Source organism: Colletes latitarsis, chromosome 7 (genome assembly GCF_051014445.1).
Source record: "Colletes latitarsis isolate SP2378_abdomen chromosome 7, iyColLati1, whole genome shotgun sequence".
NCBI lineage: Eukaryota > Metazoa > Arthropoda > Insecta > Hymenoptera > Colletidae > Colletes > Colletes latitarsis.
Window position 1 is genome coordinate 21,783,324 of NC_135140.1, and position 18,271 is coordinate 21,801,594.

The following is an 18,271-nucleotide window of genomic DNA, read 5'->3' on the forward strand; positions in this document are numbered from 1 at the left end:
GGGTAGCCAAGATGCTCGGTATTTGGCGAATTCGAGGGTAACAGGAGGCGCAGGACGGGGTGTCTGGAAGCAGCGGTACGACACTGGACCGGTAGAACGCCTGCGCAACTGGCACCACGTCGGCGTTCGGTGCATGGAGGGTAACGGTGGCCCAGGGGCGGCAGTGCGGGTTCAGGGGGCGGCGAGGGCGGGTGCCTCCGTTGGAACTACCCCTTGACGACAGCCCGCAGCCATTCGCACCCTCGACCGATCTCGCGCCGCGTAATTCTCGTTCCCTTCGATAATCGAGCGTCTGCGGATCCGCGACAACCATTTCTCGTCTTGCTGGATCGAGGGACGCGCGAGCCGTTCGTCCAGTCAGGTAAATCGACATAGTCTAACGGGTCCGCTCTTCGGGAAACTAAGTTGGCGAACTACCACGGTGCCTCCTCCACGGACCTAACGATTCTTCCGCGATAATACGCGTTCGGGGGGCTTGTTTATAGCGCGTCGTTCGCTTGGACCACGTAGTGCTTCCTGTTATGACGTTACTGTGACACCAGTGTGATTCCCCGCAGTAGTCGGCGAGAGTTCGCTGGCTGCTCGTCGATAAACGATACGGTTGTTTCCCTTAGTCGGGGGGATGCTGTGATCGTGCCACGTCCAAGCATACGTCAAACCCGCGAACGGTTTACAAAGTAGATCGAACGTCGAGTTTGCGAACCCGAGTTGTTCCGGGCAAATCGTCTCCACTAGTTTCGGTTAACAGTTCCCCGAAGGTAACACGGAACGGGGATTATACATATTTGGGAAACAACCCGTGTGTGATAGAACGTTGATTAAGCCGGGTACAAGTTGGTTCGTTAGAAGGTTCGGATGGAATTGGGACTTTAAATCTTAATAGACGTAGATTATGCGCGAATACTGTACTTTCCAAGTGGACCAATGCCCCGGGAAACGCGTTCGAACCCATTAATCATAATAATACCGTTGCAGCGGGACGATCGAAAGCATCGTTTCCAGCGGCATCGAAGATTTACATTATCGGCCAATATCGTGTCGATGCCACTGACAATAACCGTACGATTAAACGCGTTGCACTCACGATACATTTCAATCTCGTTCGATCACGGTTACGTATAAATAATCGGAAACCTTAGACGTTGTTGGCTCAACGAGCAGATCCATATCTTCTCATTTATAATTACAAGGGTTTCTTTGTTTCATCGCTTGTCTCGGATTCTAAATTTCAAAGTCGATCAATTTCCTAGCCTCTAAACCCGTGGTACGACCCTTAAGCTTGGAAGTCTTAAAATTTCTAATGTTTCGTGTTTCGATCCCTACATTTTAAAGCCATAAGTCGTTAAGTTCCGCATTATATCTATAGTATAGCTCGAACCAAATATCGTCATCCCTCTTAAATATATACTCTTTAATACTAGATTTACTTAATTTTTCCTTTCCTTTTAATTAGAAAAGTATTAACAATTCTATGAAATTGGTAAAATATATTTTAATGCAGTCTCCGTGGATAGAAAACATTTCCAACTGCTCTTGCAGCCCTCTATTTAAAAACTTTCAATTCTATACGCCCTAAAATTTCATTCATCCTTCACGATTATTAAAAGGGAAACCCTTTATATAAAAAGCACTACGGGTTCTATTAATTGCTGGTTGGTGAAACTTTAATGCAAATCATAGTCGTGACGATATTAAGGACTTGTCAAACAAAAAGTAGGAAAGAGGGCAAAGATAAAAGTTTCTATAGGCATTAGAGGATCTATTGATCTTGTGGGTGGGAATCTTTTCGTCGTTAGCAGTTCTGTAACCTTCGGTTTATACTTGGCGCCGTCTTAGACAACCGTTTATACAGTGATATCGTCAACAGTCGCGATTGTCTTTTCCATGCACACGTTTTTCACATGGCACCGTCGTTCCTTTTTTTAATCAAATCTATCGAATGATACCTATTTCTAGAATTCGTTCTTTTACACGAAACAGCATAATCTATTTTTAGAAGTATAGCGGCAATCTTTGTCCTCTGCAATCGAATATCTTGATCCAGTTGCACGACGAGCACTGTTCTTAAAATATTTATTAGGAAATAGTACGCGACACACGGTGAAAAGGTAAGACAATTTTTACGCTTTCGTCTATAATTACATGGTAGGCACATAGGCCAGTTGGATGATCGATATGTAAAGTTTCGAAGACCACAGTTCCAGTCGCTAAAACAATTCACAAATCTTTTGCCCCTCGATAGATTTAATTAGAAAGAGTTAATACTTTGATCGATACATATGTACAACAATGATTTTAGAGTTTCGTTGAGTTACAGAGGATTAAGTAATGTTAGTATCGTGTGTTAGATACTTGGGTATTCGAAATGACTACCACTTAACTCGAAGCGATTTGTTTTCCACAATTTCGTGTGCTCGAGCCGCTCGGTAGACGATCAGAGAAACGTCTCCGAGCATGGAGGATTAATATTCATTCGTTGCGTTCTAACGAGCGGTTCCCAGCGTCGAAGGTCGAAGCGATTAGCGCGAACGATGATGGATACAAGTCTGACCGGGCGCTGGTACACTCTACTTCACGCGATAAGTCAAAGTCAGACCTTGAGGGCGCGCAAACCGGCGGCCGGTTCTCCAGCGACGATAGGAACGTTTTAAAGTTCAAAAGTGGCTGCAATTACGCAATCGGCCATCGCGAGGGAACACCGATACTCATCTACCTCCAACGACGGAAACGCGACTCGAATCCATCCGTTAATGACTGCTAATAACGAGCCAATTTGCTTTTACTTTCTTACCGGCGTTCTTTCATCCCGCGGGTCGAATCGATTCTTTCGCCTCCGTTCGCGAGAAGCTAGCCAATTTCTAACAATTCGCAATTATTTTCGAACGTATTGCTGTTTCAAATATTTCTGACTATCTCACGCAATGATCTGTCGGTAATTAGTTTCAGCATGGAGGACCGTAACGTGATGGACCGAGGCGACAACTTTTACCTGCTCGCCGAGGAAGAATTGTCCCAACTTTTGGACTTCCTTGCTGGCTATTTACCAGAATCCCTAAAGGTGCGTGCAATTATGTTCAAAATTTGTCGATTTTCGTATCGAGTCGCGACGAAATCGGTTCCGAGAATCCTTTGAGTCCCAGTGTCCACGAAATCCAAGCTTCTCCAATTCTTAAACAAAGGGGGAAAAAGAGATTGATTCGATCTATAATACGATCTAATCGAACTACCCTAAACCGAGTAATACGTAGGAGTCGAGCAACCGGCCTGTAATTAACGGTACTCCATTTGCATAAAACGTAACGAGTCATGAATGATGTGCCCCTCGGAAAAGCCTAATCTGTCTCGTTTCATGCGCAAATTAGTTTCCCCGTAGTTCACCAACACGCCCCAACCCCCTGTCTCTCGGCTAATAATAATTCCGACGATCGATATCGAGAACGCTCACCTTCGAAAAAAAGGAATCGCGTTTCGACGTCTTCCGTTGCCTGAAAATAGATCACCCACACCAGCTTGGTACCAACAACCAAACGCGTTCGTTGGTGCTCGTTTGGACATACCTTCGCCCCGAACATTCTATTACTCCGGAAAACAAGACTCTCGACCTTCGCTCAAGATTCTTAAATTCATATTTTCTGGGCAATTACCTCCGCGATGAGCAAGTTGAGCTCGGAACGTTCGAATCTATCCTACGGAGGAGAAATTGAATTTTCCAGGGGGAGGGTGGGGTGTGTATGTTGCACGATTCCCCAGAGAAGAGGCGTCGCATCGACGGGATAAGATTACCACCGAAAGGAAGGCGATCCTGGCGCGCCATAACCCGGGTCTAAGTGTCGGCCGTTGCGCTAGGTTAGTGTCAAGGTCGCGGCTGGGTTGCACGCCGTTTTGCGCGGTGGCCTTCCACCAGGCGACATTTACACGCCGCGGGAAACGCGATCGCTTTTTATAAAACGCAAGCACAGATGGCTGGACGCTGGGAAATCCCTTTGGCGATATCGGTTGAATCGGTTGTGCACCGGTTACGCGATCGTCGCGTTTGTTACGACACGCTCGGCCGCGTGCAACGATGCGAGTAACAGCAGATATTTTTTATCGCTTTCACCGTCGTTCCGCGCGGGCGTTCGTTTTAACGGGGCTTCAAGGAGCCTCGTAACACGTAACCGGCGCAGTATCTCGCGTTTATATTAATTCCGAGTGTTTTACAATTGTCAGCCCGGCAATAAAGATTCTATCCTCCGCGCGCGTACGTACGGAATTAACCCTTTCGCTCAGATAAACGCGTACAGGGCGGATCGCGAGAAACAGGACCCGGAAAAAATTTGTATTTGCCAACTTCGACGTTCTAGGAAATATTGTTTACTATTATCGACCTATTTTCACACGTAGAATCGCCAGGTTGCACCGTTGGTCCCGCCCCCACCCTGTGCATCGTGACAGCACGATAGAAGATCTCTGAACTTTTAGTGCTTCTCAAAGCCAATGCAATATTTGTATGTCGAATCAATGTTCTACGCCGGGCGACAAGTGGGACGAGTCATAATACGGCCGGAAATTGGATGTAAAAGGATTACAAATATTAAGTTCATAGATCAAACGTTAAACAGTGCTCGGAGTATAGAATTAACGGGGAAAGGAACTGTTGAGCGAGCAGAATAAAGAATCGAAATAAAAGAGTTATTTTTGCAACAAGATAAAGTTGCCAAACAGAGCATTTTCATATTGTTTCTTAGATTGCAGTGAAGATAATCTCGCAACTGCTATGTATATACGACTCTCGACCTAACGATGGCCAAATTGCGGCTCTACTAAACCCTAACTGCGCCTCTAGTCTGCGTATTCAGTTTATTAAATCTAACTATCGCTCATAATTAACTAATCAACGCCTAAAGACCCCAATTACAAACCCAAAACAGTCTACCAGTAAGCAATGCAAGCAAACTAATGGTACTTTTATATTATTAACAGTGATATCTGCTGTACTATTTCAACTAGGATTTAATTTTTAATACGGTAGTTGAAGTGGACTATCTATAACTGGACGTTCACAATATCGTAGCACTATATTTGACCGTACGTCGCGTCAGTCTTGTCACTGATTACATTGATAGTATCTAACGGAGCCATCCACGCACTCTGAAGTTCGGTGAATGAATTTCCGAGTTTCCACGCAACCCGAAACTCGACAGGCCCCCGATATACGCGATAGACACCTGTTAACGCAAGTGATATTCACGCATCAGAGTGCGATAATCGGTCAGCGAGCATGTTTACGAGAGAAAGTTGTAATAAATCTTACGCCAGGGTCTCTCCATCGAAGAAAAGATTTACGCCATCTTCATTCCCAAAAATTATCTCGTAAATATTAATTTCTTAACACGTTGATTGCCAAGAATCTTCTCAACTTTTACTCAAATTACATTATGAAAAATAGAAATATTAAGTTCAACCCGGCGCGCGCCCCAAAAATGTTCAAAGTTATTATTCTCGAAAACGAAGCTTGGAATCTAAAATTCATACTCTATATTTTTGATCCAATTTTTCACGTAGAATCAGCACACTGTCCCTTCGTAACCACCGATCACCGGACATCCTGTGAATCAGGGATCGATAAAAATGGAGAGGCGGATAATTGAAAGGTCCCTTACAAAACGACGTTGCTGAAATTTCACGCATCGCGGATCACCAGTTACGCAAGAGCAATAACTGTGGTTGGCATCGACGACTATTATGTCTTCGGAATCGTTTTCGACGTCCAGAACGCCGGAGAAATAATATTCTCGGATTTCTCCCTCGATCGTTCTGAGACCATCTTCCCCGAGCCTTTGCGTCGATCCGCGAATGTAGGTCGCGTCTACTTCCCTCCTCCGTTGTTCCCCAAACGCCTTGATCCCTTGAAAAAGTCACTGGACGTAGAAAAGTATCGTGCGTTCCTTTGCCTAAATAGAAAGTGGCGCGAAACTGATTTCAGTCGGATGCTCTGCCGGCATCGATTTATCTTTCTCCCTCTCGCCTTTCACTCTCGACCCAGCGAGTTATCGATCTAAAAGAGCTTTGTTTCCTGCTCGTCGACTGCTGGTGGGACAGCCGGTGTTACGACTGCCGACCACGCCACCTTGATTCCGGTACCGATGTACAAGGTGTACCGGAGTCAAGGCCAGGGTCGCGTTCCCGCGATCACGATCTCGATCTCGTAATTTCTGCTCGCGCTATCGGCGAGAAAATTCGTTCCCCGCGACAGGTTCGACCGGAATTCGATTAAATTATCTCCAACGCTAAGAATCATCGCGCCATTACTAAATTTACAGTCACCGATTTACTTTTAGCAGTTACATCGATCAAATTCACCATAAATTGTTAGTTTGGAAATGACCGCGCAGATCGTAGGAATAATCGAACAATAGAGTCGGGCAAATTTGACAAATCGTACGAATGAATTAAACATTTCTATCGGTGAATAGAATGTGCCTAGCTCCGTCGAACAATATTCCCTACCATTTGTTCAGGGGAGCTATGTCTGACGGGGTTTAGCGATTCCCGGATCGCGTGGGTGACAGGGGACACGCTGACGTTGATAAATCTGTTAGCATCAACGCGGAATACTTCGCGATCGTTCCTTGGCCCAGTTTGGGCCGATACACTATCGTTAATAGTTGACGAGATCAGTGAGTCGTCGATCCGTTCAGGTTTCAGAGGACTAGACTCATCATCCCTCCTCTCTTTATCCTTGGTTCCACTTTGTATTGCACGGTTGCGCGATTCGGAAGACTTAACGATGCCCAGTGGTACTTGTGCAGCGAGCTATAATGCCTGGCCAGCACGAAATGATTGCGCATAAAGCCCGCATCATTTATCCCGGAATAAAGCTGGTGTATCCGGCGAGGAGGCAGGGTCAAGGTCGTGTCCGGGCATGCACGCGTGATGCCGTGTCGCTTTTTCGAATCCGCATTTGAATCGATGCTTCTTGCACGCCTACCAGTCGCCGCTGCGACGCTTAACGAGCACCGACTGAAAGAACCTCGATAATGATTCGGGGAGCTTTGACGGGGCACTTTCGGGATTGTGTGTATCTTCTTTTATGCCTTTTTTTTCCCGCGTCGAGGGAACCTACCGTGTTTCGACGCCTTTTTCTTCCGCTCTTTCGACGTCCTTGCGCCCCTGGCCATTGTTTGCCGTCCATGCAAGCAAACGAGTATATCGCCGCTCAGGACGAAATTCATAATCTATAAACTTATTCCTATATTTTCTATCCTAACGATCGAAATGTATACCAATTTGCAGACAAAATCGAAAATGTTTCCCTCGTAATTGTTCCAAAAAGAATTTCCAAGCCCAACTTTTTTAAAAATAAAAAGTAATCGGATTTACGTCGTGTTTGGACTCATTTTAATCGGTACCACTTTCATACAAAATTGTGGAAAGTAACGTCAACTAAATTAGATGAAACTCAACCGTGCGCCACTGTAACAAGAATCACCTTACGGTCTCGCTATAAATGTATATGATTTGCAGTGTTTCCCATCGAGCCTGGACGCTCGATTTAAAGATACATTAATCTAGGTCTTGTTCTTCAATTTTCTTCGTCGCAGGTTCGAACTTAATTAAGGCAAATCACGTTTACACGTTGAAAATAATAAAGTTGCTTCGCTTGATCCACGTCGCGTTTACGAGCCGTTCTATTATTAACTTTAAACCGAGTAAATTAGGTTACACATGACTTTCAACTCGTCAACTCCTGGTTTGACCGATTTCTGAAGACTCGTTATACTTGCTCGCGACAAGCTGCTAAACTTCTCCTCGTTTCGCTTTTAAAAGTGAGGAAAAATCGAGAGAAGCGTTCAACCGAACGTTGTTCCGCCTAGACTCGGTAAACAAGTCCGACGGGGAACTTAATATTAATTTAACTTTCTCTTTAGAAGCAATTTGACGCGCGAAATAGAACGCAAAGGGCACCTTGAACGATTCGAAGTTCCGCCGCTCGATATTGAGATTTAACCCTCTATATTTCAAGCTGTATTTGCCTTTCGAAAAGAATTATTAAACTAATAACGCGATGTAAAGGTAAATTGTAATCGATGCTCGTAAATCTGGCGTTGAATTAGAATTAAAAAAGGAACGCGGATAACGGGCATACGACTTTGAAGTCACGCGGGGTTACGGAGGGTTAACTTTCCCTTTAAAATGGATTTCACGGGACGTGAAAGGGCCTCTTTCGTAGCCGCGTTTCTGCGTCAAAGACACCAAATAAATTGAGACAATTCGTGCAGCTTTCTCGTTTGCATCGTCGTTCTTGCCGCTTTTCAAGATCGAACCGCTGATATGTAAATTCATGCCGGTTACACATCACATGCCGCATGCGAAACATTTTATTACGCTACGCCCGTGCCCTCTGAGAATATTTCAAACACAGGAAATCATGCTCGCGCTCATTCCTCTAGAAGGACACCGTTTTTAGTCGATCTTCTGTTAGAAAATTTTCTAAAAAACAGTTACAAAACAGAGACTTTCGGTATCAAGTATCACATCCTGAGGCGAACACGCCGTTTGGCTGTCTACAGTTTACGTAAAAAAACCGAGTATCAGAGACAACACGTGACTAATAAAATACACACATCTGCGCGCCTTTCCCAGGCCGTATTAAAGTTCCAAATTGAATCAACGCGTGTGAAATCGCTAGAGTGTTTGTCGAGTATCTGGTGTACGATCCGCCATTCCGGCTGGTGCAACTGTTACATAAAATCTAGGACAAGCCACGCGTTCCGCAATAGCTTCCACTGTCGATTATTTACTTACTTTCAACCGGCAGGTTGTTACCTAGTTAGTAGCTCATATAGTTCACCACGTAAATTACATTTGGCGCGTTTCTTCTGCGATTGATGCTGATTTCTCTCGGATACATTACCACCCGATCTTCCTCATCGAACCTTTGCGGTAGACTCTGAAATCCCGACTCGATTAACATTTTACTCCAGTGCTACTACTCGTGACATTTGACCGATGCGTTGTTGCAACACTGAAAACAAGGCGTAAAAATTCAGTTAAATAAATATTACTGGAAGAACACTTCTCGATTTTCGGACCGCAAAGTGTTAAAGTTGAAATCGACGCGTTTCCAAGCTTGGGTACTTTGATTCAATTATACAGTAGCGTCCTGTTTTCAAGCCTGACCCGACAAGCCGCAGAGAAGGGGCAACAGAGTTGTAGAACTGGTCAAATCCTGCATCCTGGGTCGCCAGGTCCATGAACCTGGGATCCTCGAGCACTTCAAAGACCTGGAAGCATCGTCTGCGATGGAAACTGTCCACATCCTGATACACAAGTGCCTGAAGAACTTTCCCTGCAGATGTTTGGAATCTATTTCGTCGCGTAACAATCTTTGATTTTGCTGTCTCATCCGATGCAAACACATTCGGGTGCACGGAGAACCTTGTTCTCGTTTGATAAAAATATGGAGATTTTCGGTGAACGAGTAGAAGTCACTTTATATACGAGGGTATCAGAGGTAGCACGTGGTAGTTATTTTAAGACCCGGCGTCTGGAGCGTCGCCCTCGGCTAGATTCCTCTTTATCCTGCCGCTTCCTCGTAAATATCTACCCTTTCATTTCAGACACTGCCTTTAGTCAGCCCACTCCGTGAAAGAAACCATCCCTTTAACTACCAAGACCTCGTGTGCTCCTCCATTTCTTCCGCGAGATGAAAAGATTCTCGGACCGTTTCATTCGCGGATACGTCGCTTTGTAAATGCGCCGTTGCAAGATGATTTGCTTGTCATTTTTTTGCCATCGCCTAACTCTGTTATCGAGTCGCCGCAACGTGTCTCGAAATGAGCATAAACTCTCTCCACTTTGTTGCACGGCTTTTTAACCTAACCGTTGTTTCTGCTTCACAGTTTCATCAAACTTTGTTGACCTACATGCGTGACAAAGTGTGGGACTTTCATTTCTACGTGGCCGACGGTTGGCCCGAAGCTGCAATCTGTTTACATTTTCCAGGCATGACGTTAGCCGTGAGTATAAAATAAGTTTCTATTCGCTGTAAATTACGGTTCGACCGCGATCGATAGACGTTCGCCGTGTCCGGAACAGAATCCTCTTTCCCTCGGGTACATTAAAGAAAAACGTTAGGTTTCTGGTTACAAATCGGTTCGTTAACATTTTTATGGACGTAGATATAATGTAATCGCAGTTCCCGTTTAGCAACGATCCGTGCAAACGTCGGGCAAACTGATTTACCGTCGAATTTCGAGGCGAGAATAAGTGAAAAATGTCGCCGGGCGATCCTGAATGGCTCAACGAGAGTTTCAAATTCGTGAATAGAGATTGTAAAGTTGAAGAGAAGACATACGCTCGCGTGCATTCTGCGAATTCATCTTGCTAGAAATCGTATCAGCAAGGGGTGCGGAAAAGTTGGCCCACATCTTCGGCTGGCTTTCGGCCAATCTTTTGTTTCACAGCCTTGCCAGTCCATTTCCTGACTTTGCTGGTGACTCCTTTAATCTGCCACCCCCTTCTCCCCCGACGATCGCATGCTCTTTAGTTAATTACCGTGCCAGCAATTTGTTGATTCGACGAGTTCCCGTGTCCTTTCAGGAATTTGCTATTTCATAAATCAGTTGTCGCGGACCTTGATACTTCCTAACGAATTTACCATCCCGTGATACTGGAATTATGACACGTAGCATTTGGCACTTGGAACTAGTTCACCGCTACTTTTCCACTTACTACATTCACGATATAATAAATATCCAGTTGGTAAACCTTCTTATTCGAAAACCTAACTACACTTTCGTTGAATAAATTGTCCGATTTCAGGGGAATTGCTCTTAACTATTAATTCGTATAGGTGAAAACCGAAGACGTTAACCGATAAATAATTTTCACTAACCTGGTTGCTCGTCCGGCTTTCAGCCTCACGGTTTGCTCTACGAGAGCGTGGGTGTCTTTTGTCCCAACGATCGGCTAGAGCTGCTCAAGTTGCTGAGGGACGAAGACAAGCTGATCGACTGGTCCAAGCCTCTGTACATCAATTTCGTTCACTACGACATCGCGGAGGAGCTGACGCGCCTCTACGAGGGCACAGGAACGATCGAGAGAGTGGTGGGCGACGTTTTCGTCTGCGAGGACCCGGAGAACGTCGATTGCGTCGAAGATTCTGACGAGAACGCTGATCCTGAGGTGCAAGTCCTGTCGCTACAGGACGAACACGCCGAAGGGATCCACGAACTCTATCCCGCGAACGATATGGAGTGCCACGAGCTCTTCCTGCGGCTGATCATGTCACTTCCGGCGGCTGGCGTCTTCGTCAAGGGCAGTCTGGCTGCCTGGATGATCCAGTCCTATTACGGGGCCATGTTCTCCATGCAGACCAAGCCGGAGTACCGGAGGAAGGGTTACGGAACGAAACTAGCAAGGTAGAAACACATTTTTTTAATTGCTGCTTAACGGGGTATTCCGGTCTGGATAAGTTCTAGACCCTGTTCGTTATTGTTTTTAAACGAAAACCAAGGGCTGCTTTGTATTGGGATTCCGCACATATGTTCACCGATGCTTTTCACGAATATTTCTTGCTATTCTGATAAAAATTGAACGATGCTAGTCGTCTGACGGTAACGAAATCGTAGGTACCTGACGAAACGGGTGGCCGAAAGAGGCTACCGACCTTTCGTGGTGATACGTCCAGAGAACGAGGCCAGCCAGAGTCTGTACAAGAAGCTGGGCTTCAGGAATCTCTACCAAACGGTCCGGATGACGTTCGTGCCCTCGTCGTGGCAAGACACGGAGAACAAAACGGACAGCGTCCTGAGGGACAACTTGGAGACCGCCTTTAGGCACCTGGCGATCGAACAAAAGGTGGTGAACGCTTTCAGAATCGAGGAGATCTCGGTCGACGATGAACTCGCGATGGACGAAGAAGAGTTGGAAATGGTGGTCGAGGAACCGAGCGAGAAAACCGTCGAGGAATCCGAGGGGAGAATAGAGGTGGACGAAATAAATGACGACGGTAAGCAACTGGCAGAGGAGGAGGAACCGTCGGGAAACGCCGAAGAAGCCCCGAACGACGGTGGCGATCAAGACGATGGAGGAACGGACGCTGGGGACGCGGAATAATTAACTATACATTCGATTATTCGATAGAAGGTCCACGATTTGCGTCGCGTAGCTCGCTCGAGGATGTGCTCTTCCCTTCGAGGGCTCACGGATCGTTTCTACAGACGATGAATCCGTTGATTCCCGGTAGAACGATCCACAGCGCGAGAAAATTCATCGATCAAAGTCGTAGGTAGGATCTAGCGGTTCCGACGATCGAGTCACAACAAAAATGTGTCGAGTATCATTTTATAACTGTGGACAAATTGATTACAAATCCTCGTTTTAGACTATTACCGGTAGCTTTTTATAAGCGAATCGAATCGATGTGACAAATTGAAAGTAATCGGTCGCGATAGGCGAAATTTTTTACGTTTGATCGATGATGCATGTCCTTCGGAGACGCTGTCTCGTCGGGGCAGATCCTCGAGCGAGATCCACGACGGAAGAGAGAGAAAAGAAATTATTTTAAGAAACTTAACAACATTACGGCACCGCGTTCGTGCGAGGCTTCAATTCGCGTACGAAGATGGCACGATTCTGCGTACGGTTCCTCATATCAGACTGTTTGGTAAGTGTCGCGAAAGTCTCAGGAATCAGCTAGACGTATCCTTTTTGGGTTGCCAAGGTTAGATGGTTTCAAAGTCTATCCATACCGTGTCAGGTATCTTCCTGTTGTATTCGATGGGTTCATCGTTTCAAATGTTTAGCGTTGTACGATGTCCTCGGCTTGTATGCAACCATAATCGCGTACGCACGGAATGAGCCTAACTGTACAAGCTTTACACTCCAAATTAACCCCTTTGCAGATCAAGTTTTGGAATCTGGGTGACTCAAAACGCGACCAATTGGTACCTTCGACGTTAAATAAGTATAATATTTCATTTTTTGTTCAAGTATTATACATACAATACAATTTTCGAGTAAGAACTTTACATTAGATTTTTATTTTTACTAAAAAAATCAATTTGTAAAAAGACTGTACCTGCAAACGGGGTAATTTGGGGATCAAAACCTGTAATTAAAATTTGTATATCTGTCGTTATATCTTCACGATAATATTGTCAAAGGGTTGATGAAGTTCTTATGACAAAAAAGAGTCCAAACACGATCCCGTTCCAGTTAATATACATTTAATTATATTAAATTTGAAAAAATTAATCTTTATTTAAATTGCGGTTAAAGAATAATTAAAAGTTCAAACGAGATGATACCCTCATGAAGATATAACGATAACTATGAGGAGAAATGTTTATTTTCAAAAAAGATTAAATAGAAGTTGCGAGAACGAGTCTTGTTGCTTCTAAGCGGGGATGAATTGGTGGCATAGAAGCAAGGATCACCGTATCTATCACGATCGTATATATTCGTTGCATAGTTGGAGTTAATCCGAAATCGATCGCGTAAAAACGAAAGGAAGCGGTCGCTTTCGCGTTAACCGATGTGATCGGTACTATACGCTTGTATCCTCGAGAAGGGGTAGACGTTTTTACCAATTTACGAAAGTCCGCGAGCGTCGTTGTTCATTAAACTGAACGTAATTAACAAGTAAAAGTTCCAGTGTATTCGGTTTCTTATTGCACAAAGAACGTTGAAAGGTACGAGCATATATCGTCCCGGTTGCTCGATCGTTAGTTTCTCAGCGACCAAAATCCAACGTACGATAGACTTTGAATAATGAATCATTCGTGTCGAAACGACGAATCCTAATTCGCGAGAGAAAGAGCGAACACCGTGATCGCTCGGAAGTGTTGCTCGGTGAATCGATCTGTGATTGTAATTTTCCCTGTATAAAGTAGCGTTTCAAACAAAAATTCCGAAGCCTCGTGCGACCTCGACACGCTTTCCTTAATATAAGTAGAAGTAAAATTGCTGTGCCCGTGCGCTCGACCGTAATGAATATTTCAAGCATACTGAATTACGGGGATAAAACAGCTTCGATGCTCGAAAATTTAAAACACGAACGGTATTTTCGATTACGCTGGGCCGTTGAAGAAAGTTGCGTTTCAAGCACCGCGTGTCCGAACAAAATTTGCTTGCAACTTTTCTCAACGCCCTACAGAACAAAAAAAAAAAAAAACAAAAATACAAAAAAAAGAAAAATTACATTAAAGCGACAAACGTAGAAAATTTCAGGCTCCAGCTTCTCTTATTCGGAGCAAAACAATTCCTTATCGGTACAAAAAACCTGCGTACCCACGGACAGAATTCGCTAAACGAAATTCACGACGGTGGCGACGAAGAAAATAATTCGTTTCTAGTCGTAGCGATCGGTCCAGCGTGCGAGCCAATGATAATAATATTAATAGAGACGATCATACGATTAATATTATTATTAGTTACAGAATACACGTGTACGATATGAACATACCGCGCGCAAATAGGAAGCCCGGTCGGCCTGGCTTGGTCGTCTAAAGAACCATTTCTAGGGACTATAAGACGTAGATATTATTTGTAGCATTTTTTCTACGTTTCGTAGATGCGACTCGTCGGCAACGTGCGAAGAGAAAAACAGGTTTGAAAGGTCGTAGCCGGGTCGACCGTGAGGTTCCTCGAAGGCCCTCGACGCCCCTCCTTTATTTTCGATTTTCGACATTTCCGGGGGCCAGCTGTGATATTTTCCCCACTCCGTGTACGTTCTGATTGTAAATACGAAACTCGAAAGGGGTACACCCGGACGAACACTTTTTTAACGGAATCAAGTTCAAATAACCTTTGTTCTGTAAAAATCGACAGTCAGAAATGGTCGATGTTCTAGAATTTCTCGGTCCTTAAATTTCTTCTACGTTTTGCGAAAAGAATAAATTAACTTTCTTTCCGTCTTGCGTGATAAAAAAGAAATGAAACCTCTTTTTTCAGCAATTAGTAACTCGGAAACAAACCTTTCGTCTTATTTTGGCACGTAGAATCACTTTTTAAAAGTTTACTCACCTACAAATGATTCCGTATCCGTCGTCCGTCAGTAGGCGCCATCTTTCGGAAGTCAAAGGGTTAAGGAAGTAGGTACGACCTGAACCAGAACGTTTAATGACGGACACCAGTGTCCGTCGCGACACTCGATAGGTTAGGTTCGAACCCGTTCGAAAAATGCTCGTCCGGATCGTAATCCCTTCTTGTTATGTCTAGGCGAAACTAGGTTGTTGTTAATGGGACACGCCGAAACTCCCTGAATTCCATTGATGTTTTGCCACTTACGCGTTTAGAGGAGCGAATAAATTTGCTTCGAACCGTTCAATTTGATTGCAGACATAGTGGCAAGAATAACGTAATAGCACCGTTAATTGTTTGTCATTGAATCTGTGAGGGATAAATTTTACTACCGTTAGTATGTTACAGTTTATTAATTTTAAACGTTCTGATCGAGATCCTTCCGGTTTTCAGCACAAACTGTTAGACCGACACGAATATGTTGTCAATCTAACCTATAAGTCAATTTTTAATTTTACGACTCTCGACAAATTTTACGTCCGTTAACCGTCTACGAAAACAATCATTTCTTTTTACTAGCAACAACGTTCTCGTCAATGTGCATCGCGAACGTAACGTACATCAATTTTTAATTAGTCTATACGAAACTACTCACCTCGAAATTCACTTGTTTGCTCGGGATTCCAAAATATTCGAGAGACGTAATAATAACGTCGAACATGTACGAAGAATTTTCGTGAAATAATGTACGACAAATTACTGTCCCTTGAATGGGAAGCATCGTGTTTTGTAACACAGTATGTCGAGCATGATTACCTTGCCTCATGGTAACAAAATGACACGATGCGACGAGATTTGTTCCACAATTCATATTCTTAATTCCACTTTACATCGTTAACCTGCGACAAATCCGACCAAATGAAACAATCGATAGTTTAAACGTGCGAGACAATTACGTTACGCATTACGTACCGATGGAAACAAACAAAAACAATTAACTTAATTTCTACAAAATCGTTCTAACCAGTCGAATCTTTGTTTCGCCATCTTTAGCTGTAACAGTAATTGTAATCTTACCCGAGCCAGGTTCCGTCGTTATTTCGTACACTTTCTTACGCCGTGTGTAAGCTCGAATGGAATTCGCGAGTACAATCCAAGGAGAAGTGGCTGTTACGAGGGACAAATTTTTCTGATCGTACGATTCGAAATGATAATGGGCACTGAATTTAATAGAACAGAATGCATATTATTGATACGATGTGTATCGCGTCCTGTTGCTTGGAACAATAGGAATCGGTCGACAAAAATTCATTGTAGTTCCTGTGTTTTAAACTAGATAGCGGAGGTGGTTAGTGGCGCTGCATCGATCGAAGCGTTTTCCCTCCATTTTCCCCGCAGCTTCCCTCCATTAAAAATTGTAACGCGAGCAGTGCACTCGTCGCTTCGATTTCTCGATCACATTAAGTCAATTATAATTACAGGTATGATAAAAACTATAACTTATCGTGTCACATCGTTAACTTTGCTAGATAATCGATGAAATTTTGTCCATTCTATTATCAAATGCAGAAGTAATGCGATGAATTTACAAGATTCGAGTCCGTGACCGTTGACCACGTTTTCATTTCGTGCAAAATTTCAGATACGAATCAGGCATTTTTTGATCTGTCTATAGAACATCGCATGAAAATACAGGTAAAAAATAAAAGAACATAATTATAATCAGGTTAATAACGCGTCAATAGGCACCGATTGTTCTAGTACAACGAGATTTTTAACGATTCGTGATACGTGCATAATTCGCACAATAACCTCTCGTAACGGCCATTATACATCTATCTTCGTTGCACAGGTTTAAGTAGATCGATTTGGAATTATGCGAGCTTTGCTTTGCTCTCGATTTCCAGTCTTTGTCTCTTTCAAGTTAATTCGATGCAGAAATAATAAAATAACGACGATAGAAAACGAAAATTGATAAATTAACAAAAAAAAAAGAAAAAGAAAATCAAGTTGATTGAATATTTCCTTATCGATCAATATGTGTATTACCTTGATAAAATATGTACCGATAATCGTATAAAAAAAAGTACGTTTTTCCGTAATTGCCACTTATTTCGTTAACTTCTTATTTTTGTTATTTTTGCATCGATCCTACGAATCTAATTTATTCGCACAATGCGCTGCAAATGAGTTCGCTATTTTGAACATCTTTAGGCACTTAATTTCTCGCGAGTAAAAGCCTTTTTATCGATTCTAACCTAAAAACGCTAATTGACAGCCATTGGCTTCTTTTATTCAATACGCTTCCTCGAACGTTTTCTCCTTCCTATTAAACTATTGTAACGGAAAGTCAAGAATAGTGTCCGAACGGAAAAAAGTAATGAAAAGGAAAGAAACAACAACGAAGTAATTACTACAATTAAATTCATACCAGCCTGCATCTAGTTTGCTAATCCTAGCGTTGTGCGAATCAGTGTCTCGCGAAATAGGCCTAAAATCCGTCTGTCAACACCTAAACAACACACTTCTTCTAACGCTTATTGTAAATATATATGATATACATATATAAATATATCCTTCCTATTTCCTCGTGCACGTTGCCTTCCGCTGCAACACAATCTTTGTCTGGAACAACACATAAACCTCAGTCCTACGACGTATGAAAGTCATAAAAGACAAAAAAAATGATTAATAAATGAAAGAAGGAATTACGTCGCGAATGCAAAAGCATCGTAAATCTGTTGATTGTACGAAGCGATAAGAAAGAATGTTAACATGCGAAACAGTCTCTGGGAATACGTAATTTGTCTACTCTGACAGTAGACGCTCGATTTGTGTAATTTGTATGTTCGAAGAGAAGTGAATAGATATTGGGTAACGTTAGTTTTGTGAAAACTGGAAGCTGGAAATGAGTTTTGGGTAATAAATGGAAAAAACAAATACGATTTTTCAACAATGGTGTCATTTATTGCACATTCTCTTATCTACATAGTTTATAGTTAGAACGCGGGAGTATCGATTGATTTCCTTAATCAAGACGAAACAACGATTAGAAATTATTTAGGAACATGGTCAGTCCTTCGAGTCAGGTTGTCCGCGAATTTCAGTTCATTTTTACATAGATTTTATCATTCTGTTTCTTCCCTTCTTCTACGCAGAAGTTATAATTTTCATATTTTTTTTCAGATTTATAAATTAACGAAAATAGACGCACTCGCATGGAACATAGAGATCGAAGTAATTTGCAAAAGAGGACGGAAAC

The 18,271-nt window shown here is 43.3% G+C and overlaps 1 protein-coding gene across 2 annotated transcripts; it reads left to right on the forward strand.

Annotated features, from left to right (window-relative positions):
• Positions 1-135: 135 nt before the first annotated feature.
• On the forward strand, positions 136-17,954 carry LOC143343957 (uncharacterized). Of its 2 annotated transcripts, none has more exons than XM_076769422.1 (5): positions 136-361; positions 2,941-3,058; positions 9,885-10,001; positions 10,903-11,405; positions 11,616-17,954. In XM_076769422.1, exons 2-5 carry the CDS (start codon positions 2,948-2,950, stop codon positions 12,100-12,102), a joined length of 1,218 nt encoding a protein of 405 aa, XP_076625537.1. In that variant the 5' UTR covers positions 136-361; positions 2,941-2,947; the 3' UTR covers positions 12,103-17,954. The 2 variants fall into 2 exon arrangements, with proteins under 2 accessions (XP_076625537.1, XP_076625538.1); XM_076769423.1 differs by lacking the exon at positions 136-361 and adding an exon at positions 554-758.
• The last annotated feature ends 317 nt before the right edge of the window (positions 17,955-18,271 follow it).